This window comes from Trichosurus vulpecula, chromosome 4, assembly GCF_011100635.1.
Source record: "Trichosurus vulpecula isolate mTriVul1 chromosome 4, mTriVul1.pri, whole genome shotgun sequence".
Classification (NCBI taxonomy): Eukaryota; Metazoa; Chordata; class Mammalia; order Diprotodontia; family Phalangeridae; genus Trichosurus; species Trichosurus vulpecula.
The window spans coordinates 16708527-16735755 of NC_050576.1; the positions used below are offsets into that span (position 1 = coordinate 16708527).

Below are 27229 nucleotides of genomic sequence, written 5' to 3' on the forward strand. Positions count from 1 at the left end.
GAAAGAAAGAAGTTTATGTCAAATGGTGAAGGTTCAAAAAAGAAATCCTCGTCAGAGTAAGACCACAAAATATTTCCAACAGTTTGGGTTGGAAATATTTAGATATTGTAATAATAAAGATAACATCAATACATCTACACAGGGGGAAGTATCAATAGGGGAAAAGGTGATTAACAAAACAATCATAGATTTTGAGCTCGCAGGGATGTCAGGAGTCACTGAGTCAAAGCCCCTCATTCAGTGACTTGCCTCTGGGCCCACTATGAGGCAGTGACTAAGGTGGGAAGTGAACCCAAGTCTTTCTGACTACAAGACCAGGGCGTTATCTGCTCTGCCATTAGATGTCATTAGAATGCATTTTTCTGTAGCCTGGAACCAGTTTTAATACCATTTCATGTTGGTTCTCCAATATTTTTAACTTTGACAAAAATAATATTCTCTAGACCCTCTCACTCAGTGGGTGGTTAGCACATTCTCACAGGGATAGTCCCAAGATGACAGGGTCATAGGATCATAGAACTGGAAGAGATCTTAAAAGACATTAAGTCCAATCCCCCTCCATTTCACAGATAAAAAAACTGAGGCCCGTTGAGGTGATGTGAACAGCAGTAAGTGGAAAAGCTGGGATCCAAACCCAGGTCTTTTGACTCTTTACACCGCACCACACTGCTTCTAGTCCTAAGAGTTTCTCTGTTTTCATTTATAGGGAAAAAAACCCACAAACACAAGCCAATATTGTGTTGTATGTGAGGTCCTTCCAGGGGGACCTGTGCGAAGACACCTTGGGAGGATTCTCTGGGCAAGCGTGCCAAGACCTGCCCACACCTCATTATGACATTGATTCTGCTACAGCACCCCCCACTGACACGGGGTTAGGAGTCTGCCTCCTGAGCCTTGACAGTGTCATAATTAATAGCTGCTGCCCCTCAGGCCATTTGGAAGAATTGGGGGACTAGAAAGAGAGGGATAAATAATTCCTTGCCCTTCTCCCTCTAGACTGTTCAGAACAAGAGTCACCCAGGAGTCCTGGTGATGCGACTTTATGTTGATTCCTAATTTGTTGATTCGGCTTTGTGCCATAATTAAAGCAAGACCTCCTTGATTCAAAACTGGCTCCCTCCTTGGAACAGGGGGGATGAACGGTGCCCCACCAAGCTTGAGATGCACACAGGAAGCCCTCCACCCATGAAAAAGGGTAGATCCTAGCAGAGAGCAGGTCAAGGAGTATATAGAGCTTGAAGATTATGGTCTTCTTAGGCACCCCTTTCTCATCTCTTCTCTAGCAGGCAGAGGGTTCTTCACAAGGTTTGTGTTGTGGACCCCTTTGGCAGTCTCTAGAAGCCTATGGTCTCCTTCTTAGAAATAATATATTAAAATGAGTAAAGTAAAAGACAAAGGATGATGAAGGAAATTAATTCTATCAAAGTACTGTTAACTATGTGTGTGTGTATATATGTGTGTGTGTGTGTGTGTGTGTGTGTGTGTACAAATAGATATTTAAATAAGTTCACAGAGCAGAGGTTAAGATTCCTGATCTAAGGCCACCCCCTCATTTTACAGATGAAGAAGCTGTTCCAGAGAGGAGAAGTTATTTGTCCCAAGGTCACACAGTTAGGAAATGGTAGAACCAGGATTCAAACTTAGGGACGTTTTAACCTTTAAAATGCAAAGTCAAAGAAACAATAACCCTTTAAAGAAGCTTAAGGTGCACATTTATAAGCTGGAGGATGTCCAGAGGAGCTTGCCAGAGTGGTGGAAGGCCATCAGTTTATGCCCTGTGAGCAAATAATGCTTTGTTCACTCTGGAGGAGAGAAGCCTGGGACACAGGATGGTGGTGTTCAGTTATATGAAGGGCCTTCATGTGGAGGGATAAGAGGCAGAAATGAGAAGCATTAGGCTTAATAGAAAGAGAATCTTAATAACAATTACAGCAGATCAAAGGGGGAATGCCTCAGTAGACGATAGGTTCCCCTTCCCTGGGAGAGTGTAAAGCAAAAGTCAGATAACCACTTCTCACACTGTTGTAGAGAGAATTCTTTTTCAGTACAAGTTGGACCAGATAGCACTGGAGGCCTTTCCAACTCTGAAATTCTCTCTCTCCCTCTATCTGTACCCTTTTTTCTCTTATAAAGGATAGAGCAGTAGGGAGCATCTGAGTTCCTTCATTGTCTTTGTAGAAAACAATCTTTCTCTTCTTCCTTTTCCTCCCTCCCCTCTTCCTCTTCCCCTTCCCCTGCCTCTCCCTCCTCATTATGCACCTCCTTAACAAACAAAAATAACTCACATTTATATGATACTTTATTGAGTATCTTCTATCTGACCAACACAGAGCCAGCTATTATATGGAAGACAAGGATGCATGAGACACAGTTCTTGACCTCAAGGAGCTAATTATCTAGTAGAGTGGGAAAGGAAGGTACCAAAGTAATGCTAATAAAAGGAACTTTCTGATAAGTGATATAAGAATGACACCAAGAGCTATGAGTTCAGACACGGAGAAATCCTTTCCAGCTTTGGGCACAGGAACATCAAATCAGGGAAGGCTTGAGGAGGAAATCAGGAAGACAGTAGCATTTAAACTGGATTTTTAATGATGAACAGGATTTCATCAGGCACAGGTGATAGCAAGGGCTGGGGAAGGAACAAGCATTTATTAAACACCTACTGTGTGCCAGGTAAAAACAAGGTGTGGAGGCAAGAAAACAAAGGTCATGTTTAGAGAATGGCAAGTCTGCTAGGATATTGTAAGGATGTAAATATAAATAAGATTGGAATGATACTGTAGGGGGCCTTGATGTCAGGATCATATTTTATTTGATAGTCAACAGAGTCACTGAAAGATTTTGAATAGGAGAGAAATATGGCCAGAGCTGTGCTTCGAGAAGTACATATTGCCTTGAACATAATAGGTGTTTAATAAATATTTGTTGAGAGGAAAATTATATGAAACTTGGTGGTGATGGATGGGACAAATTGGACGTGGGGGGAACAACAAGGTGGAAAGGCCAGCCAGTCAAGAAGCTAATATGGTGGGTGGAGACTGCCTCTAGAAGGGAGTTAAGGGAAGATAAGACTGAGGGAAACCTAAGCATATGTGTAAACACAGAGGGAGAAGCCAGTCGATTAGTTGAAGAGGGATATTGTTGGGGGGAGAGGAAAGGGGAGATAAGAATTGATGGAACAAAGTTCAAGAAAATTGAGGTAAAAGGATCAAATCCACAGCTCAAAGAACCCTTCTTGTAAATATTATCTTTCAGAAGAAACACTTTCAGAAGTGGAATCAAAGAGGAGAATGGGGGAGAAAATAGTAAAAGACATTAAGGTAGGACCAGGGAAGTTGAGAGTATTCACAATCTCAGGAATAGAGGAATCAAGCATTATCTATTCAGTGTGAGTTAGGAAGCAGAGATGAATTGGGGGCCTCAGGAAAAGAGAAGGCTTTTGGAACAACCACTCTAGAGAATTCAAGTAGGAAGGTTTGCTTCCATTCAGTTCCTCTTCCCAATGTTGGTAGTATTAGCACCAAGAGGCTTTTAATTCACACTTTCCGACCTGTGTAACAGTCAACATTGATACCATGTACCCAGTGGGCACTCACATACTGCTAACTGATGATGCCAGCTTTCTAATCTTTTTATTATCAGGACTCTATTTGGATCTCCACCCTGAGCTAGCTTTTCTCCTTAACATTTCCTGAAAATGAATTCTCATTGGTCGTGAATTTGGTTGGGCTGCTTTCCAATGGTCAGCCTGAAAAATGATGCTTTGTTGAATTTCTTCTTTTACGATCAACTCTGAGACATGGCCCAGAACTTGCCCTTTGTTGAGGGGACACTTAGCTCCTAAGCTCTTCAAGGTATAAGAGTGAGGGGCATCAAAGGAAATGTTTCTACTGAACTGATAACACCCATGTATCCCTTCCAAATAATCAGTTTCTAACCAATTTTTCCTGTCATGGTGAGGGAAGAAGTGAAATTTTATAACTGCAGCTGTGAATGTTTTGGACCATTGCTTGCCACCAATAATGTTGAAGAGGATTGTAAACGGAAAGAGAGGAAAATGCTAGCTCAGAAACATATCTGTAATACTGGCTCTAAATATAATATTTTTCAAAGTTTATAGGCTAGGAGAAAGTCTTTAAATAACTATGAAAACCACACAAAAGTGCTTAGGCTTTCTAAACTGACTTAGGATTCAAACTAAAATATGACAGGAATTTGTTTTCCAGGACTATGAGGCTGTGTCCAATTTCTCCCCATGTGCTATGTCACCTTTTCAATCTGGGATCCTATGAAACATTGAGGAGAAAATTCAGACTTGGCCTAACAGCTCAAGTGAACGACAGTATGCAATCATCGCTGATTGCCGGGATTAAGGCAGAGAGGATATCAAATGATAAATGTTTATTTGTCTATAATTTCTTTGAGACAGAAAGGTACTTTTCTTTTCATGGATGGTAATTTCCACTTCTCTGTCCTAATAACTGCCTGAATAAGACATCATGAATAGCCCACTTCTATTTCTCCATTATTTTTATTCTCAATTTCCCCCTCACCTCATGTCTATTCCATTTTCACCTCTCCCATCTTTTTCTCCAGTTTTTGCAAGTCCTTACTAGATAGGACACTTTGTTATTTTCTTTCTTGCTCCCTTTAAAAGTTAGTGTGGTCTTTATAGGTGAATATAACAGCTATTACTTATTTCATATCTAAGACACAGCACGTCACACACATTATCAGTGGTGGACCTGTGATAAACCAGGATGATTACATTCTTATGTATGCAGCATCTCTGAATAGCAAATAATAGGAAATAAAAGGAGGAAATTGTATATGGTGCCGGGCACTTTCCTGGGTGCCAGAGATACAAACATAAAAATGAAATAATCCTTGCTTTTGAGGAACTACATTCTACTGGGAAGAAATAATACACACAGAGAAGTCAGGAGAAATACAAAGTATTTTCCACAAGGTAGAACAGATCCTAACAGGATATCTCTAAACAGACAAGGCAGCCGAGTCACGAGCTCTGCTACTAAACATCTACAGTTAGGCAGTGACGTTGTCTTTGTAGATTATGTGGATAAGAGCCTAAAAAGGTTCAGAAATTTGTTTCTTTAACGCTTAAAAGAAAATCTCCAAGTGGACATCACCATTTTTAGTCACTGTGATTCTGAAGACTTCGTTGGACTTGGGGTCATTGGCAACCATCAGTGGCAAACACATGTTCCTCCTCCCTTCTGAGGAGGCATTCAGAATTCATTCTCTTTATTTCAAAGTCATAAGATGCCAAAGAAGATGGAAAAGAGACTAGCAATCAAATGAACCGGTGAAAGTTGTTCTTTTAATTTTAAAACAATAAAAGCAGGGTAAACTTAACAGTTTATAAAATATATATACTTCTAGGTGCATTTGCTCTTAGATGATATTAAGTCCTACAGGGAACAGAGTATAGAAATGACCTTAATTTTTAACCCTCTGAAGTTCGCTCTTCACTAGCACAGATTTAATGGGGTTGGTTAATGTAAAGACAGAAAAATGGATACCTCCAGGAAAAAATTTTTGATATTACTTATACTATAAAGGATCTTTTCATTCAGTCACTCAGTAAATGATAACTCTCCAGGTTGCCTGCTGGTGGTTAACACATGACAAAAGGGAATTTAAAGTATCAAATCTCATGAAGAACCGAGAGGAGAAATCGTAACCATCCAAAAGTCCCATTAAGAATTTTAAAAATTCATTTCTGAAATGTTAATGCTCAGATCCTGAGTCTCACAATTGTTGCTTAAGCTGAGGATTCTTCTGATGTGATTTCTCACAGCACATCTGTCTCAGACTTCTGTCCTTTCTGACTTCCCTTGATTCCTAGCTGAAAGAGACCATCCATCAGTTTTACTGAGTTTACCCACTGTCAGAACCCGAAGGAAAAAAAAATCTCTGAGTTCAAAACAAAATCAAAACCCAGAATATACAGTACCTCTAAATCTAGCGAGAGGAAGGAAAAACTACAACCAACCACAGTGTGCCTTTATCACAATCTTCACGACATTTGGTTGGCCCTCCGTGGAGAAGTTGTCTACAAGCATGAACCATTATCATGCAGGTTCGTATTTCCTAAAGACAGTGTTGCACTCTATTATACTCCAGAGCCATCACTTGGAATCACAGGATTGTAAATTTGGAAATGGAAGAGACCATAGAGATCATCAGATCTAACCCTCCCAACTTACGGGAAAACCGAAGTCCAGAAAGGGTGGCATGAGGTCATACAAGTGGTTAGTAAGCAGCAGGAGTAAGATGTGAACCCAGGTCCTCCAATTACAAACCTTCCCCATTTTCCATTACGTAACATGTAGGAATCTCAACATTTCTGGCAAGATAATAAACCTCTCTATATGAAACCCCTAAAGCAATATGCTATGTACTTCTTTAGGGTCAGGTGGGAGAGGAAAGGTTCTTCGGTTATTGGGAGGGCTCTGAATAAATACAGTACATGAATTTTTGTTTTTGTTCAGTCATTTTGATTGTGTCCAAGTCTTTGTGACCTCATTTGGGGTTTTCTTGGCAAAGACACTGGAGCGGTTTGCTATTTCCCTCTCCATCTCATTTTCAAGATGAAGAAACTGAGGCAAACAGAATTAAGTGACTTGCCCAGGGTGACACAGCTAGTAAATGTCTGAGGTCAGACTTGAACTCAGGAAGATTGAGTTTTCCTGACTCCAGGACCAGCGTTCTGTGCAGTATGGCGCCACCTAGTGGGTACTTGCCTTTTTTCTTTTTTAAAAGGTGCTTTCATGTTAATTCGTTAATTTTTAAATTAATAAGGCCAGCCGTATAAAAATTTGGAAGAAATGAAAATACAGCATATATGGGCAGCAGGAAATAGTGGCTAGAAAGCCGGCCTCCAAGCTAAGACCTGGGCTCAAGACTTGCCCTGTGTCACATACTAGCTAGGTGACCCTGGGTAAGTCACTTAATTTTTCCACGTTCTAGACAACTAAGATGAAATCGCAGAGGAGGTGCCACCCTGCACTGCTAGAGGAAATCCCTCGCGGGGAGCTGCCTGTGCAATGTCTTTTTCTTTTCCTTTTCATGTTAGGGCTGACTGATTCGTTCACTTTTACAATGAAATATTTACTTTGAAAGCATAAAACAAATATGCAAACAGCTTAGCTCGGCTCCTCTAGGCAAGAGGTCTAGGGCAGTTTAAGTGCAACATGAACACTTCTAGACAGTGGCAATTTCTTCATTTTTGAATCGATAAGGGTAGGCTTGTTTGAAGAAATTCAACTATGGCCTATGTAGGCGGCTAAGTGGCTCAGTGGAGAGAACACTGGACTTGGAGTCAGAAAAACCTGAGTTTGAACCCTGCCTCCAGCAATTATTAGTAGTATGACCCTGGGCAAGTCACTTCAACTCTATTACCTTCAAAAATAGAATGAAAGACATCCAACAAAGAAGAGAGATCTCCAGGGAAGAGGGGCCCACACCCTCCAGAAGACTATTCCACTTTGACACGGCTCTCATCGTCCCAGGAAGCTTTTCTTGATGTGCAGACGAAGCTTGCCTCTCTGCCACGTCCTCTTGCTGCTCCTAGGTAGGTCAGCCTTCTGGGCAGAGTGGGAAAAATCTAATCGTCTCCCTTTAGATAATGGAAAATAGCTCTCACATTCTCCGAGCCTTCGGTTCTCCTGGCTAGAACCCCACAGTTCCTTTAACTGATCTACTTTGGCCCCTCCCCACCCTGATTGCCTTCTGTGGATGCTCTTCCAGAAGGTGGCCCCCAGAACTGAACATAACACTGCAGTTATTGTCCGACTGGTCGATCCATCGCCTCCTGAGTCTTGGGTGCTACGCCCATCAGTGTGACACATCAAAGCACACAACTAACTCCTATTAAACTTGTGCCCTAAAATCCCCATATATCTTTTTCAGGAAAAAAAAAAGCATTGCCTAACCACACTCCCCTCCTACAATACTTGTGAATGTAATTTCTTGAACCCAGAGGTGATGCTTCACATTTATCCACATTAAATTTCATCTTACTAAATTCAGCCCAATGCTCCAGCCTGCCAAGATCCCTCCCAGCCTGGTGTCATCAGCAAATGAGATAACCATGCCTTTATCTTAGCAATTGATAACAATGTGAAACAGGGCAAGGCCCAGCATGACTCCTTTGGTGCACTCCCACTAGGCACCTTCAAAGATAGCATTGAACCATTGGCATTCAACCAGTCCTGAGTCCCCTTAACAACACCATCCAACCTCCGTGTTGTTATGACCTTCTACAAAGAAAGCATCAGAGATATTGTCAAATACTGGGCTGACATCTATGAAAACTTTATCCACATTTCTCTACCCCAGGCTAGTGACCTTGTCCAGAAGACATTAAAGCCAAGGTGCACCGTGACCTATTCACGACCAAATCTACATCTTCTATGTGTTCTCTAACCAGTCCTTCAAGAACACAGTCTAGAGAGTTGCCAGGAATCAAAGTCCAGCCTACTGACCTCTAGGCTAGACACTCCGCTCTTCTTCTTTACAAAATAAAATAAAATCAGGACGTTTCCCTGGCTTCAATCCTGTGGAAACTCGGGCCAAAGATCCTTCTCTGTCCGGAATCTTTCAAAGGTTCCTGACAGGGACTCAATCATTCCACCATACTGTTGGTGCTGCCGCCGCTGCCGCTGCTGTATACCTGAGGATGCTGTTCATCTTGGCCTGGTGATTTGAACTCATCAGGTTTAAGTAGTTAGGTGTTTTCTGACTCTTGTCACCTATCTTTGGCATGAACTACCTGTTATCTATTTTTGTTTTGGTCATTTCAAAGTCAAAAGTCATTCTCCTTGGCAGAGAAAACATTAATAAGAGTTAGACAGAATTAGAGTGCCGTCTTTTCTTCACCATCCACTGTCATTGCCGATTCAAGTCAGCTTAGGTGGTATGGTGGATAGAGCTCTAGACCTAGAGTCAGAAAGACCTGAGTTCAGGTATGGATACTTCCTAGCTGTGTGACCCTGGGAAAGTCACTTTACCTTGTTTACCTCAGTTTCCTCATCTGTAAAATGAGCTGGAGAAGGAAATGGCAAACCGCTCCAGTGTCTTTGCCAAGAAAACCCCAAATGGGATCAGGAAGAATCAGATATGCCTAAAAAATGCCTGAACAACAACTTCTCTCCAGGCTGGAAGCCTGACTTCTAGTATTTCTCTACAGTGCCCCAGATCCCTCTTTGACCTGGAAGCTCACTCCACTCCTGGAATTCACACACTGGAAATGCCCTCTACCCTTGCAGGGTCCCCTCCCCATACCTCTGCTTTTCAGCTCCCTTCTGACGTCCCCAAGTGGAAGGTGAACTCCTTGAGGCCAGGGGACTGTATTTCTTATATTTGTATCCCCAGTATTAGCACAGTGCCAGGCACGTAAGTGCTGAATAAACATTGGTCCACTTGCCTGGAGCTCACCAGGCTAGACTCAAAGACAGGTTGTGAAGGGCCTTGAAAGCTAACCAGAGGAGTTCATGCCGATCCCAAGGCAATGGGGAGGCATTGGAGTTTGTTGAGGAAAGGCCTTCGGTAACCAGGCTTAGGCTTAAGGAAAATTACTTTGGCACCAGGGTCTGAAGTAAGGTAGAGAGTTCAATTAGAAGGTCATTGCAATGATGTAGGGGACAAGTGATAAGGGCCTGGACCAGGATATACTAGTAAACATTTAACAACTGGCTCACTGAAAAGCAAGATGAACTTTAAAAATTTAATCTGCATGATTATTAACATTTTCTTAAGTCTAGTCCAACAACAAAACACTATACCAAGCCCTGATTTATAATATTTGCTGATTTCCAAGGAGTAAGTAAATGCTCACACTGAAAATTTAACAATTGGTTCAGCCGGTAGCAGCCATGTGAGTGGAGAAAAGAGACCTAGAGATGTTAAGTATGTAGCAATAGCAAGATCTGGCAAGTGACTGAATATGTAGGGAATTACAGACAACACCAAGATCAGAAACCTGCAAGACTTAGCACGGTCAGGCCTCCAACAGAAATAAGAAAGTCTGGAAGAGGAAAGGATTTGGGGAGAAGGATGATGAGTTCTATTTTGGACATTCTGAGTTTAAAACATTGATGGGCCAAGCCAGTTTGAAACACCCAATGGGCCATTAATAATGAAGGATTGAAGCTGAGAGGAGAGACGAGGGCCAGACGCACAGTTCTGAGAGTCACTAGCCCAGCCATGATAATTATGCCCCTAAAAGTGGATGAGGTCACCAAGAAAAAAAATTGTAAGAGGGAGGAGATGGCCCAAGAAAAAGCCTTTGGAAACATCTGGGGGGTGGGGCGTGATAGGAATGAGTAACCACCAAGGAGACTGAGGAGTAGTCTGAAAGCCAAGAGAACCAGCAGAGAAGTGACCAGAGGAATACCTACCAGTCAGAGGGTGGACAAGTACCAAATGCAGAGGTAGGTCCAGAAGGATGAAGCCCAAAATTGCCATCAGATTTCATAATTAAAAGACCATTAGGAATTGTGGAGAGAGTAGGGTCATGCAAATGATGCCAGAAGTCAGATTGCAAAGGGCGGAGAAATGAGAAGAGGGACAGAGGCAGCAGGTTTGTCTGGAAAAGGGAAGAGAAGTAAAGGACAGCTTGAAGAGATGATGCCTCCATTAAGAAGAGCACCCAGGTCTGCCATCTCTTCATTTCCGACCTACCTGGGCTCCCTTTGCCCCAGGGGGTACCTTTCCCTGTCCCTTTTCAGCTTCCTTTCACGTGTATCCTTCCCCCTTCCAGTTATGTTGTAAGCTCCTCAAGGGCAGGGCTGTCTTTCTCCTTTGTACTTCTATCCCTAGCTCTTAGCACACTTTTTGACACATAGTAGGTAGTTACTGTTTATTGTTTGACTGGCACATATAGATGGCTTAGCCTCTGCAAGAAGGGACACCTCATTGTCAGAGGTGGGGGGGGGGAGGAGGGAAGAGGGAGGAATGATGTGAAGGGATTTTGAGATGAAAAGGGGAGAAGTGGGAGCTCACATTGAATGGCCTAAGTTTTCTTGGTAAAATGTTGAGATCTTCAGGTTAAAGAGGATAGGAGAAGGTATGGGAGGCTTGAGGAAAGAAGAAAATATTTGGGAAAGCTTTGAGAGAGAGAGAGAGAGAGAGAGAGAGAGAGAGAGAGAGAGAATTAGGGAGAAATAAAAGGATTTATTCACTATAGTGAGGACCCAATTGAAGTTGGTTAATGTGTTTAGGACCTAAATGACATTCCATTAAGCAGCAAAAGAGCAGAGGAGGCAGATGACAGGTTTGTCAAGGGACAGGATAAGGGGACAAGGGATTTGGGCAGAGGCCAGGGTAGAGGCAAATTTGCTAACTATGAGGCAAAGGCTGGAGAGGCAGGGAAGTCAGAGAAAAAGTAAAGAGATTAAAAAGGTACTGAGTGGTGGAAAGATCAGCAGTGTCAAGGGTTAAGAATGGATTCAGGAGGAGTGAGGTACAGGAAGAAGGGATGAGAGGAAGTTAGGATCATATAATGTCAAGAGTTTTTCTTTAGGGAAGTAATGGTGAGATCTAGTGTGTGAACAACACCCCTACTTTACAGATGAGAAAATAGCCCTTCTAGGTTGTGGACTTGCCCAAGGTCACATTGGCAAGTGCCAGAGGAAGGATTTGAACCCAGGTGCTCTGACTCCATGGCAAATATTCTTTTTACTGCATCACACTGAGAGGCTGAGGTTAATTCCCAGGTTAACAACCAGGTGATTGGAAAAATGGTGTTGCCCTTGAGAGAAATAGACATTCTGAAGAAAGGCTGCTTTCAGGAAAAATGAGTTCAAATTTAGACATGAGCTCATAGAACTGAAGCTGAAAAGGAAACTAGAAGCCTTCTAATCAAACACCATCATCTAATAGATGAAAAACTTGGGCACGGACAGTGACTCGCTCCAGATCACACGTGTTAAGTTTGAGATTTGTATTGTGGACTGGACTCAAAATGCCCAATATTTGATGATTCGAGAGTGGGGTCAGGATATGACATAGGGACTAGGGCGTCAGCTGCACAGAGTTGAGATCTGAACCTATGAGAGCTGATGAGTCTTCAAGAGACTGCGGAGATACAGCTTTGAGGTACGGGGGCATAGTTGTGGGTACAGGCATGGATAGTGGCCCAGGAGAGGAGACTGAAGACAAGCTGGGGCAGAACCAAGAGTTTAGCGTCACAAAAACCAGGGAGCAGCAGGAACATACGGTCCATAGTGTCCGATGCAGCTGATATTCAGTTATCTAGGGGATGATGTTGAAGATTAGTACACAAATGGAATGGCTTTGTTCACACTGAAGTTATCTGCTTCTAAACCCCTAAATACTATGATAAACTGCAATATTTTTATCCTCTTTCTACTCCTTCGAACTATACAGTCATGGGCACTTTTTAATGGAGAAATCGTAAAATCAGTCCCAGTCCTCCTAGAGATACACTCATCGTTTGATGAGTTTACTGCTGAGGACTGTGACCAGGACAGCCGCAATACAACAAAAAGCAATGGAAACTTGGAGGGGTGCCCTGCTCTGTTAAAAGTGAGCATCACACATCGTTTATGATTTTGAAATGCAAGAAGGGCTTAATCCATAGTAATTGAGCTCAACTACAGGTGGCGTACTTCAGGGAGGGCTTTGATAAATGGAGAGTGTCCAGAGCGGAGCAAGCAGAATTACAAAGGGCCTTGAGTCTGTTCCAAATGAGAACACTGAAGGAAATGTAGCTGTTTGGCCTGGAAAAGAGAAGACTCAGGGATGATATGATGGCTGCCTTTGAGGACTTGAAGGGTCCTGATGTGGAACCTAGATAAGTCTCCTTCAGATTGGTGTCAGAAAGTAGGACAGAGTGAGAAGCAACGGGAAGACTCAAAAGACTCAAATTTAAGCTTCATATTGGGAAAAGCTTTCTAATAATTAGAGCGATCTAAAGTAGAATCTTGGGATTTTTAAAGTTGGAAGGCCCCCAAATGACCTTTAGTCTGACCCAGTCCCCGACATACCACATCTGATAAATGGTCACCAAGCTTTTGTTTAAAGACCTCCCTGGAGGAGGAAGGGCTGCTTCAAGCAGTGGTGGGCTCTACTTCAAGGAGATCCCCCAGCTCAGGCTGGACAACCGCTGGCTGGGTTGTGGTAGTAAGGACTCCTTTTTGCATTAAATGAGTCGTCTACCCACCTCCCTCCCAACTCTGAAATTCTATGGTTCTTTGGCCTAATTTTCTGGGATATTAGGAAGTTTTCTTGATTGCGGTAAACCATCTGCACTCCAAAATGTTGCACTGGTCTTAGTAGAAGGCAATCCACCCCATACAGCCAGTGTTCCAGCTGCTGTACACTAACGAAAGTCGCCTTTGTGATAAAAGGCAATGACTTCAGAGGAGGCACAAGCGCCTTTACAGATACACCCCCTTCCCCACTGAGCCATGGAAGCTCCATAAAAAAGTGAATATTTTGCTTGTAGAGCAATAATACTATTTGCCTTTATTACAAATCAACAGAAATGATTCTCTCAAATAAAAGGACTAAAATAATCCCAACATTAAAGGCAAAGCAAAGGCATTTAACGTTCTCACATCTTTATTAACGCATTTGTTTTACAATCCTGGCTCCATAATAGCTCTGGTACTTTTAAATCACAAATTTGCTCTTAGTGAAAGCATACTACAACTTAAGGAAGATTTACCTCGGAAATAGCCTCGGTGACTGAACACCCACACAAATGCACGCTGATTTACGGTCGCAGCAGAGAGACCGCAGGATGGACAGCTCCTGAACAAGGATATTTACTGGCTTCCCCCCTCCAGGTTTTCAGCCTAGATTGTAATGCTACGGTAGCACAAGTCTTAATAAAATTACATGGTTGAGACAGGAAACAAACATTGTTCCCAGGTAATAATTGCCTTTATCTGGCTTGATTGGTTGCAGTTAATATTAATAACATCAGCTTTAAAAAATGTGGGGAAAGCCAATGCTTCACAGTCACTTCTCATAAGAAGATTCCACGTTAAGCTTAAGGAACAGCCATTATGAAATCATACCGCTAAGTAGTATCTTAATTCACAATTCTGCCAATATAATTGCGCCCGTTACAGTGAGTAATTGGTATTCGGATTGAACAAGGAACACCTGGATAGACCCTTTGGTTGTATTAACATGTGGAGGGGAAGGCTGGGTGGCATCAGGGGTTAATTGTCCAGTCTTGTCCATCAGCAAGACGAGTTTAAATTCTGGATGGTGCTTAGTGGCCTCAGGCTCCAGGATCACAGATGGACAAAACAAAACCCCCAGGCCTCTCACAGTAAACGGGTCCAAGATCTACGGGACTGTGGGGGATTCATTTGGAAAACATATACACAGATCATCCACCACCTACTCAGCAATGTTAGCCAGGACCATCAGACTTTCATTAGTAACAAAGATTCTTTCAATCAGTCACTTTCAGAAATATACACATCTTTAAAAATGTATATTTTTAAATGTTCTTTTGTGAAAGAACGTAAAAAAAAATCACTAAAATATTTACAAAAATAGATCAGTTTCTGTGTTGTAGGTTTCTCTTATTTTTTTCTTTATTTTCAAAGGAGTATTCTGAGTAACTACAAATACCCTAATGCAAAATGTCCTCAAAGCAAGACAAACTCTTCTGTGCTAAATCTTTTCAATCTTTTCTTTTCATCTTCTGAGAAAAGGTCTTCTTCATTGGTTGGAGTGGAGGTAAAATCATAATCTCTGGCATGACCCTTGACAAAAGTAAATAAAGGGTATTTCTCTCTGGAGGAAGCTTTCAGTACCTGCAGAAAAGACAGAGAACACACCCTTAATTGGGACAGAATCAAGCAATCGGCCTCGTGGTGGACAGGAAGGCTACTGTGGCCTCCCTTCCTGGGGTCACTATAAGGAAATCCCTTTGTCAATGAATGGTTATTTCTATAACTTTGATAGTATTTTTCATTCAATGCCTGTCATAAGCTAGTAGATTATAATGGATAACACGTCATCTTCTTTGTGCATTCAAACAGTCATCTGAAGTCATCCTACACAGACTGCCTCCTACTGAGGCATGTGTCATTTGGACAGCAGATTTGTACTTCCTAGAATTTTTTTTCTAACTGTTCACAACTCAAGTAGCCTATGACAATAACCTACCCACCTTGGAAATAGTCATTAACTGATTCAGCAGCTCCTTCTAAGTTAAACCAAATTCCATTAGAAAAATCAATCAACTTTCATGAGTGTAAGAGATAAGATTTGAATTAAGACTAACCATCAAAGCCCAATTAACAACAGAAAACACGCTCCCTACTGAAAGAAAGGTTCTGCATGGGTTCTCTGTGCAGGAGAAAAGAATATTGAAAGCAAACTGACTGTGCAGGTTCTGACTATGATCACCTCAATTGTAATTTGTTTAAAAAAAATCACTTCAGTGGATAAAATTAAATCCCTTAAATTAAATCCCTATGTGGAGGACCCTCAACAATGTTTTTAAATTTTGTTTACTACTCCCTTTAAAATTTAATTACACATACACATAGTGCAACATACATATGTAATCCATAATTAAAAAAAAAAACTTGGATGAGATCAATGAAATGCTAAGATACCCAAATAGAAATTTAGGCAATTAAATGCTATTTAGAAAACCATCAAGTGTCGTAAAATCAAAGTTGAAATAAAAATCAGATTCTATACTTTTTTATAATGCTTTTCTATTTGACACTTTAGTCTAATCTATTCTAATTACATCCCACCAAAAGAAAGAGGAAAGGGGAAGAAAGTGAATAATCAAAGAGAAAGACCGGAAATGTGCACAAGTTTGAGAAATAAGATACTGGGGCAGTGGATATGAGTACTTGTGACTAACCACGGATCTTCCTCCTCCTGGCCACTGATTCCAAGGATATGCCTGGGATTCTGCCCAAAGTTATTGCCATTTTATGAACATTTCATGGCATTGATAAAAATCCAGGATCTAATGGGCAGGTATCCACATTATTTGTTCAGAGACAGTCGGGGGAAAGCCAGCAACAAGCAATGCTTACGGGACTTCTTTCAAGTTCAAGAAAAGTCTTGGGCTCACAAATATAATTTCTAAGTCTGGGAGAGTTTACAGTCCACCATCAGGGTGACACAGCAAATAAGGATGGAGGCAGGCTTGGATTCGAGTGTTTCTGCCTCCAAGTCTGGCACTATCCACCAGGTCTTCTCCTCTGGAAACTCTCATTCAGTCCTTCTGAGAATGCCCTTCCAGAAGGCCACATGATACTCTACAAGCAGTCTGAGCAGGACAGAGGCCAGGGGGACTGTGCTCCCTTCTTCCTCTCTCCCACCCTCATCCTGGACGCCACGCTTCTATCAGTGCCAGCTAAGATCTCATCACCTTTTCTGGCCCCCATCTCATATTACTCTGCACACAACCAAAACAGCCAGGTCTCTTTCAGATGAAATGCTGTGCTCAAGAATCAAAAACGCTCCCCACCACAGCCCCTAACACTGCCAAGAGCAGCCCAAATCAGATTAAAATATAATCAGGAAATTCTTAAAATAACTAAAACTACAATGAGAGACAGATAACACTACATCTTATGTAAGGTTAAGTTGACATGTGGCCTGTGGGGGGTTATCAGTTCTGTTTCACTTGGTCACCCCTGCTCTTGCCCACATCCATATGGCTCGTCCACCATAACACATGGTCTCAGAAATCCAGTTATAGCCTCATTATTCTGTAGAATACAGTGCTCAACCCTGGATGCTCCCCTGAATGCAGAGATCTGTTCCCCAGAAGGAATCTTATTTTTTTAAATCAAATCACATTTCCCTTTTGGCCGACATCAGAATCTCCAATAAGCTTCTACTCATTTTGGATTGATCTTCGATTGTCAGAGGAATCAAGCACTCTTAGCTTTATGCCCCTTCATCTCCATGGAACTTGGACACTCGCTAACAGAACTTGCTATTACAGGAAATCTTTTTTGTAGTGCAAATAATCGCCCCAGGATTCCTGTTTTATTGTAAGTTTTAACTTTGCTCTAAGCATTTTCTTCAAGGAGGCAATATGGTGCAAAGAAGGACAGGGGAGTAGGGACATGAGAGGCCTGGCTTCATACTCCGCCCCTTCTGCTTAACCCCCACTTACCTATTTGAGGACAAGTCTCTTCATTTCCCTGTGCCTCGCTTTCCCCAAATGAATAACAAAACCTATCCCAATAGAATCTAGATTCTGGAGAGAGAGCTAGAGAAAAATCGCCTGTGATGGTCCAATGAAGCCTACAGAATAGGGGTGGCGGGTAAAGAGCAAATGGACAGACAGACACACACACACACACAAACCCCCAACTATGAAAACTACAACAGCAGCAGCCATTTGTACTAAATGGCTCAGGTGGGACGGGGGTGGGAGGAGGCAATGCTGAGACGTGTTAAGGTGGGGAAGTGGGTCCCACTTCCCTCCTGGTCACACTCACGCCAAAGCATATCCTGACTCCACCACGCCGGTGCCAGTCACCCAGATTATTCTCACCCTGTGGGGATGGAGATTCAGCCTCCCAACTCCACCAAAGGTTTTGTTCCAGATCTATAACAAGCTTCTGTTAACGTCACCCCAAACATCTCTGCAAATTATACTCAATGATTCCAGCTTGCTCTTCAAACTACTTGCAATGATCGATTAGTGAAACCTCAGCAGGCAAGTTTTCTTCTTTGATATGACCTACGGACAACAATCCATCCAGCCTATGACAGTGGAAATGTTCAGGGACAGCCCTGGGGCTATTTGATGAGCAAACTAGCCTAGGTCCCCATGAAAAGAACCAAAGCTGAGCTAACTTTCTGGAGGGCCTCTCCAGGTCTAGCATCTGGGGCCACAGACTGAAAAGCAACTTTGAGATGGCCCCAAGGCATCTAGGTGAAAATGTCTCATTATTATTATAATTCCTAGAAAGACTCTAGCACCGTGACCCTACAAGACTTTTGCCCTACTCAGGATACACACACTGTAACTGAAAATGAAAAATCTCCCTTGTCTGGTTGAGCTACACCGTGTGGCCACTTCAGGACCTCTCTGCATTGAATAAAAGCTAGATGGAAGCGCTGGGTATGAACCTAAGCACCACGGAGGTCACTCCGTTTTTGGAGCACTCTGGAGTTTAGAAGGCTCCTGCCCTTCCGCAACCCTGCAAGTCAGACAAACAAGCATGAATCTTACAGTTTTACCATTTCTCAACGACACAACAGGCCAAACCTGTGGAAATTCTGTTTGAAAAGCACATATGAGGCTGCAGTGGGTTCAGTGGGTAAAGACCACTTGGAGTCAGAAGACACGGCTCAGGGTCCCTGCCTCAGCATTTGAGCGGATGGAGACAGGAAGCGTGGGTTCAAATCCTGCCTCAGACAATGACCAGCTGTGTGACCCTAAAGAAGTCACTGAACTCGCTGTGTGAAGCAAGGACAATAATAACACCCATATCACAGTGTTGTCACAATCAAACCAGACGTATATAAAACTCGGGGGGGGGGGGGGGGGGCGGCGCGGAGCCAAGATGGCGGCTGGAAAGCAGAGACTTGCTTAAGCTCTCCCACAGGGCCTTCCAAATGCCTTTAACAAATGGCTCTGAACAAACTCTAGAGCTGCAGAACCCACTAAGTAGCAGAGGGAAGCAGGGCAGGAGAGCCTGGATGGTCGCTGGGAAGGGTCTATCGCATGGAGCTGGGAGCGGAGTGGAGCAGAGCCCACCGTGGGCCACACCAGGACCAACCAGACTGGGAGCCAGGTGGAGCAGGCCGTAGCGCCCTGAATCAGTGAGCTGCGGCAGTTACCAGACTTCTCAACCCACAAACACCAAAGACAACAGAGCACGTTAATGGGAAAAACTGCTGGGACAGAGTGAAAGGAGTGCATGGTCGGCCCCAGCCCCAGGGGCGGCAGAGGTGGTGCGGCTCTGAGGCTGCTTCCAGAGCTACAGCTGCAGTTGCTTCTGGCCCCAGGCCCACCACGTGGGAGGAATTAAGTGGCGGATTAGGGCAGGAGTGCAAAGCCGGCTTTGCCCTGCCTAGATCTGGGCCCCAATCTTAGTTGACGGTTTTTGGGGGAGAAGGAGCGCCGGTGTGGCAGAGACTGCTGTGTACAAGTAGCTCTGAAAACAACAGCACAGCCCCTAAAGCTTGGGACAAAGTACGCTCTACTCTACAAGCGGTCATACCCCGACAAAAAGTTCAAGGGTCAAGTACTTGGCTGGGAACGTGAACAGGCAGCGACAAAGGACACAGACTCAGATTCAGTCTCAGACTTTGGAATCTTTCTTTGGTGACAAAGAAGAACAAAACATACAGCCAGAAGAAGTCAACAAAGTCAAAGAGCCTACATCAAAAGCCTCCAAGAAAAATATGAATTGGTCTCAGGCCATGGAAGAGCTCAAAAAGGATCTGGAAAAGCAAGTTAGAGAAGTAGAGGAAAAATTGGGAAGAGAAATGAGAGTGATGCAAGAAAACCATGAAAAACAAGTCAACAACTTGCTAAAGGAGACCCAAAAATATACTGAAGAAAATAACACCTTAAAAAATAGACTAACTCAAATGGCAAAAGAGCTGCAAAAAGCCAATGAGGAGAAGAATGCCTTGAAAAACAGAATTAGCTAAATGGAGAAGGAGGTCCAAAAGACCACTGAAGAAAATACTACCTTAAAAATGAGATTGGAGCAAGTGGAAGCTAGTGACTTTATGAGAAATCAAGATATTATAAAACAGAACCAAAGGAATGAAAAAGTGGAAGACAATGTGAAATATCTCATTGGAAAAACCACTAACCTAGAAAATAGATGCAGGAAAGATAATTTAAAAATTATTGGACTACCTGAAAGCCATGATCAAAAAAAGAGCCTAGATATCATCTTTCAAGAAATTATCAAGGAAAACTGCCCTGATATTCTAGAGCCAGAGGGTAAAACAGAAATGGAAAGAATCCACCAACTGCCTCCTGAAAAAGATCCCAAAAAGAAAATTCCTAGGGATATTGTTGCCAAATTCCAGAGTTCCCAGATCAAGAAGAAAATACTGCAAGCAGCCAGAAAGAAACAAGTTGAGTATTGTGGAAATTCAATCAGGATAACACAGCATCTAGCAACTTCCACATTAAGGGATAGAAGGGCTTGGAAGATGATATTCCAGAGGTCAAAGGAATTAGAATTAAAACCAAGAATCACCTACCCAGCAAAACTGAGTATAATGCTCCAAGGCAAAATATAGACTTTCAATCTTTCTCAGTGAAAACACTAGAGCTGAATAGAAAATCTGACTTTCAAACACAAGAATCAAGAGAAGTATGAAAAGGTAAACAAGAAAGAGAAATCATAAGGGACTTACTAAAGTTGAACTGTCTTGTGTACATTCCTACATGGAAAGATGATGTGTGTAATTCATGAGACCTTTCTCAGTATTAGGGAGCTGAAGGGAAGATATAGACAGAGGGCAGAGGGTGAGTTGAATATGAAGGGATGATATCTAAAAAAATAAAACCAAATTAAGGGATGAGAGAAGAATATATTGAGAGAGGGAGAAAGGGAGAGATAGAATGGGGTAAATTAACTCACATAAAAGTGGCAAGAAAAAAGCACTTCTGTTGGAAGGGAAGAGGGGACAGGTGAGGGGGAATGAGTGAATCTTGCTCTCACTGGATTAGACTTGAGGAGGGAATAACATACACACTCAGTTGGGTATCTCACCCCACAGGAAAGAAGGGGGAAAGGGAATAAAAAGGGGGGGATGATAGAAGGGAGGGCAGATAGGGGGAGGAGGTAATCAAAAGCAAACACTTTCGAAAAGGGACAGGGTTAAGAGAGAAAATTGAATAAAGGAGGACAGGATAGGAGGGAGCAAAATATAGTTACTCTTTCACAACATGAGTATTGTGGAAGGGTTTTGCATAATGATACACGTGTGGCCTATGTTGAATTGCTTGCCTTCTTAGGGAAGGTGGGTGAGGAGGGAAGAGGGGGAGAGAATTTGGAACTCAAAGTTTTAAAAGCAGATGTTCAAAAAAAAAGTTGTTTTTGCATGCAACTGGGAAATAAGATACATAGGCAATGGGGCATAGAAATTTATCTTGCCCTACAAGAAAGGAAGGGAAAAGGGGATGGGAGGGGAGTTGGGTGACAGAAGGGAGGGCTGACTGGGGAATGGGGCAATCAGAATATATGCCATCTTGGAGTGGGGGGGAGGGTAGAAATGGGGAGAAATAATAAAAAAAATTTTTAAATTGAAAAAAAAACAAAACAAAACTCTGCATGAGCCTTAAAGCACGCTATAAATGTTAGCTATCAGTACGACTAGTCAGCATCTGACTCTGTGGAAGACTCCGTTCCCTCATCTGTAAAATGACAAGAATTGATACGACAACCTCTAATGTCCAGCTCTACATCTATGAAAAATATGAACTGAAGCCCCAAATAAGCGAGACTCAGCACAGTTCAATGGCTGGCCCAATGGTGAGCTGACCCCTGACTCCAACCCCGATATCCTGATTCAATTCTGCTGCACCACACTAGGATCTCAGCGGCTTTTCAGATCGAATTTCAATAATTTCATCACTCTAGAAATAGGATTTAAGCTTTCCCCTTCTTTGCTGTCTAGCTTTTTACTCCTAAAACTATCTTCATAATATATAGTTTCAATTATGTACTTTGATGCTGTTTTTTCTTAAATTTGTAAGAGTAGATTTATTATCAAAATGATACATTTTTATCACATATTCTTTACAACACATCTTTGAAGAACAGGGTTGGCAAGTAAAATCTAAAGATTTATAGGTACAGAATCAGGATCCCAGAATTAAAATCACTCACTCAAAAGCCACACAGCTAATTAGTAGTAAAGAGGTGACCAGAACGACCCAGTTTTGTTCAACAGCTGTCACCTCCAGAACACTGTGCTTTCCACAGGACCAGGTCACCCTCCACCAGAGCCGTACCCAGCATGAAACCGTTCAAACCAGACACACCATGTTATTACCACCCACTTACCCTTGGACCCCCTGCAACGTGGCTTTTGCCTCCATCACTGTCCTGATGTGAAATCAATAAACTTCAGTCTTCACTCACAAGATTACAGGATTTTAGAGTTGGACAGCCTCACAGACTATCTAGTCCTAAGAGAAGAAAATGAATGGAGGGCCAAAAAGATGCCATGCTATTACAGAATTTTCTCAAAATCTCAGGTAAAGCTAGAAGGGAGCCCCCAAAGAGCCTAAACAGTGCCTTCAAATAAGTCGACACTTGGACATATCCTCAGAAAATGGGTTTGTGGCACAGCAGAACTCACGGCCAGGAAAGACAAAGGAAGAAGGGGGCTATGTGAAGACAAGCAAGATGAGCCTAGCTATGAAAGCTACATGCAGAACCATCACTAGGGAGTTGCATGATCTCTGGGCAAGAGTCACCTAGAAGAAGGCAAGAGAACAGAGAAAGGTCTGGGGGAAATGCCACAGGCAGCATGACTGAGGAAACTGACATTCCAGCCGAGACAAGAGAAAACAAAAGAACCTTGACAACTGTCTATAAGTGACTAAGAGCGAGTACCCTTGTCCTAAGTTACTCTAAAGGACAGTTAGCGCTCTAGGACCAATGGAAAAAAGTACAAGGAAACAAACTTGGCCTCCATGTAAAGAACTCTGGTGAATCACCTCCTCAACAATGGCAAAGACCAATCAATTTAGGACAGAGAGAGCTCGAAATCACTCTAAGTATTCAAATGGAGGCCAAGTGACCATCTGCTCGGAATGCTCTGGATTCCCACACCGCATAAGAGATCACACTACATGACCTGAGTTCCATTTCATATCTAAGATCTATTGATTCAATAATAAATTTTATGACTCCAGAAACATAGGTCACATGTAACATTATTTAAACCATGATCCATTCTATCATCAAATGATTAATCTCAAACTTTCATTTTCTATTTTTGAATATCTAAACTCAGGTACAAATTAGTAAATGATTATACCATGCAAAGTAAAATTATTCTGCATTGTAAAATGTGAACGTTAGTCTGAGAACAAGCGAAATATGTATGAAAGACCCTAAGCTCCATGGTTAAAAAAAAAAAAAAAAGCAAGTTCCCATGAGTTCACCAACATCATTTGTTAAACATTTAATATTAAGTCTGTGGGGTATTCACATGGCCATTAACCTTAAGGAGCTTGTTATGTAATGAAGGACAAAGGAGAAAAAGGGAGAGCTATTGAAGAGACAGGAAATGCTGGCTTTGAGGCCTGAGCTATCCATGGGAAACCCCCTCAGGATGAGCTCCCTTTCTGTCTCTCAGAGATAAAATTCCTATGTATAAATAGCAAAGATTTGGTGAGACAGAATCCAGCCATGGAAGGGCAACACTGGAAGAAGAGCTCAGAACTCAGATGGGAAGGGATGGAGGTGGAGAGCATGAGAGTGAGGATGAAAGGGATGGGGGCGGAGAGCACTGGCATGAACATGGAAGAGGTGGAGCTGGGGAGCATCAGAGTGAAGAAGGAAGGAGGATGAGAGAAAAAGCGGTGGTAGCAGAAGCACCCAGAGGCAATGCCATTGTTGGTGCCCTCTCCATCCCGAAGTCACTTTGTGCTTTGCTTTTCCGTCCACCCTGTAGAAGAGGGCTGTTCAACCTTAGGTTATCTTAGGGCCGCGTTAAAATAAAATAATTATTCGAGGGCCGCACCCAGAATAAAAAATACAGTACACTAATAGAAAGTGGGAGAAAGTGCATCATCAATACAGCAGGAGAAGCCGTGAAGCACCAAAGCAAACACAAAACGACAAAGTGACAACACAGCAGTATAAAGGTAGGTGCATACTGACTAGTCGGCATCGTACAGACAGAACGCATCCCACAGGTCAACTGAAAATTCTGTGCGATATGTTCCATCCATAATACTGCTTAAAAACATCAAAGAAAATTACCATCAACAAGATTATTTATTAGTGATGGAATTTAAAAAATCTAATATGCATTCCATGCAAATTATTCTTTTATTTTTTTGCTCATGAAAATTAAAACCCCCAGCCAGGCCGCATAAAATAGTACTGTGGGCAGTATTTTGGACAGCCCTGCTGTAGAACATTAATTCCTGCACAGCAGGAATGATTTCATTTTTTTCCTTGAATTCTCAGAACTTCACACAAAGTAGGTGCTTAAATTTGGAACTTTGCCCAAAGAGCTATAAAAATGTGCATCCCCTTTGACCCAGCAATACCACTTCTAGGGCTGTATCCCAAAGAGATCACACAACGGGGAAAGGATCCATATGTACAAAAATATTTATAGCAGCTCTTTCTGTGGTAGCAAAGAACTGGAAATCAAGAGGATGCCCATTAAATTGGGGAATGGCTAAACAAGTTGTGGTATACGAAGGTAGTGGAATACCATTGTGCTATAAGAAATGAGGAGCAGACGGACTTCAAAATAACCTGGAAAGACCTACATGATCTGATGCCAAGCGAGGGAAGCAAAACCAGGAGAACATTGTACACAATTACAGACACAGTGTATCTGTGATGACTAACTTTGATAGGCTCGGCTCTTCTCAGCAATCCAAGGTTCTAAGACAACTCCAAAAGACTCATGATGGAAAAAACAATCCACATCCAGAGAAAGAATTACAAAGTCTGAATGCAGATTGAAGCAAACTATGTGATTTCTCTCCTTTTTTTGGTTTCTGTTTTATTTCATTCCATTGATTATAATTCTCCCTTACAACTTGACTACTGTGAAAATGTTTAGTGTGAAGGTATATGTAGAACCTATATCACACTACACTTCATCTTGGGTGGGGAGGGGGGAGAGAGAGAGAGAAGGAGAAAATTTGAAAACTAAAAACTTATGGAACTGAATATTGTAAACTAAAAATAAATAAATTTAAAAGAAAAAAAAAGCTTAAAACAAAGAAGGTGCTTAATAAACGTGCGCTGAATTGAACCGAACGAACCAGGTCAGAGGAATTGGACAACGAATCCCCAATCAGGATCCCAAAGCTGTAGAAGGGTGCCGTCGTCGTGACGAGGGACTTCAGCCCAGGGCACTGGATCCAAACGGGGCAGCAAAGTTCTAGATTTACCCCTGGACCAAAGAGAGGGACAGATAACACAGTGGAAGACAGACTGTGACAAACAAAAACCTCCATCAGCCAAAGCTTCCTCCAGGGGAGAGGCCATTTCGCCAATGTTGGTTTTCCTTCCAACAGAGCTGATCCCAGCCCAGCCTCTATGCCTTCTCATCCTGTATAACTCCTGACCAAAGGCTGGGCTGGATCCTCCTCTCAGTCCCCCAACATTACACAGGTGCTGCTCTAAGCCCCTGGGCTTCCCTCTATAATCCCACACTCTTGTTTCTATGATCATGCAGCTCTTTCAAGGTCTATTTCAGCAGCTTCTTCATCACCAGACATATACTACGTCCTTTGTCCATTGCCTTTTGGGGAACCCACCATTTTAATTCCTCAAATATTATCACAGTCCATGATTTACAGTGTCACTGGAATACTGGTATTAAAAAGACTGGTATTAAAAAAGTTTATTTCAAGGATAAATTTCAGGTTATCAGGGGGATCCAAAATAGAACTTAATATCTTTTCTCCCTCTTCCCAAATTCCCTATTACTGTGGAAGAGCCCATCATCTCAATCCAACAGGTTCAACATTATGTTCAATTGCTCACCTCTCCCTCTCCCCTCATAACCAATCAAGTGACAAAGCTTATGGTTTCTACCCTTACAAGCTCTCTTACACAAGCCTATCCTCTGCTCACCCAGATGTCCCTAGGTCAGGCCCTGATCATCTCTTGACATCTGATTGTCCTCCAACTAGAGGAGAAGCTGCCAATGTGACCGTGCCAGCCTCCTCCCCTGCACACCATACACGCCCAAGAAGCTCCTGGGTATCTCCCAGATCAAACATACAGTCCTCTGTTTGGCAGCTTAAATCCTGGCTACTTTGGCTTGTTCCAAGACTCATTCCACTCCACTCCCTTCTATGTACTCTACAAAGCTGGCCTGCCCACTGCTGCGCTCAGTCTCCCATGTCTGCCTCCATGATGGCTGCCCTTCATCCCTTCCTCACCTCCGCCATCTGGTCTCCTTGACTTCCTTCAAGATGCAGGTCAAACGCCTTCTAGGACGTTCCCCCTTCCCTAGCTGCCAGCAGCTTCTCCCTGGAGGCTTCCTTCCACCTCCTCTGCATGGACCTTGTATGGCCCAGATGTTCACCTGCGTCTTCCTCATTGGAATGTGAGCTCCTTGGGGGACAGGGGCTGCTGGCACCCTTCTTTACATCTCCAGCCCTTGGCACGGGCCTGCTACACAGTAAATAGTTGCTGAAAGCCTTGCACCACTTCCCAACTGCTCACCGCCCACCTGAGATAGAAGTACTTACAGACCAGCTCAAAGACCACTGCAAAGTCCATCCGACCCTCAATCATGACATAGTCTGCTTCCCCTTGGTTTTGCCAACGTGTGTTGTTGGCCTGGATTTGTGTCTGTTCCTGGATGTTATTTAGGAATCTCTACAATGTTCTGGGATTTGATGCAATGAGCCCAATGTCCTCTGAAAACAGTATCATCCAGACCATCAGATTATCGATTTAGGGATGCAAAGGGCCCTCAGAGGCCCTTTTTACAGATGAGGAGACCGAGGCTCAGAAAGGTTAGCTTATTTGCCCAAGGTTGCCCTGGTGCTGACTCTGCACATATCTGGATTCCGGGTGTATGCCCTCCATGACAGTGAGGGCAAGGACACACCTCCCACATGCATTTTCTTGTGACATCTCCAAAGGAATCTCACACAACCTGAGCATGGCCACAATCAGGAGGCCAAAGGCATGTAGACCACTTGGGCCAGGACATAACTCACTCTGAAAGTACAGAAACAAGGCTTCCAGAGCCCCCTGAGTGGGGAAGAGAAACTCCTTTGTAAAATCCTACAGGAGGAGGCGGGGGTAATGAAGGATGTGACTGAGAACATAAAACGCTGTGACACTCTTGGGAACCTTATGACATGCCCAGGCCTGTGAGTCCACAATGTTAGGAAGGCAGACAATCCCAGAAGGGTGCCTAGGACGGCCCACTGCAAACACCTGCAGGAGCCACCGGATCAGCCCTGCCCCCTAAGAACTCCCTCTGGGGAGCCCCAGACTTCTGATGAGAGACAGCCTTCTGGGGA

The 27229-nt window shown here is 42.9% G+C and overlaps 1 protein-coding gene across 3 annotated transcripts in view; it reads right to left on the reverse strand.

Annotated features, from left to right (window-relative positions):
- Positions 1 to 13592: 13592 nt before the first annotated feature.
- Positions 13593 to 27229, reverse strand: part of ATG4C (autophagy related 4C cysteine peptidase) — an 81102-nt gene continuing 67465 nt past the window's right edge. For all 3 annotated transcript variants that reach the window (XM_036757623.1, XM_036757622.1, XM_036757624.1), the window contains one exon: positions 13593 to 14828. In XM_036757623.1, the coding sequence (XP_036613518.1) occupies positions 14661 to 14828 (168 nt within the window). In that variant the 3' untranslated portion in view covers positions 13593 to 14660. The remainder of the gene's footprint in view (positions 14829 to 27229) is intronic.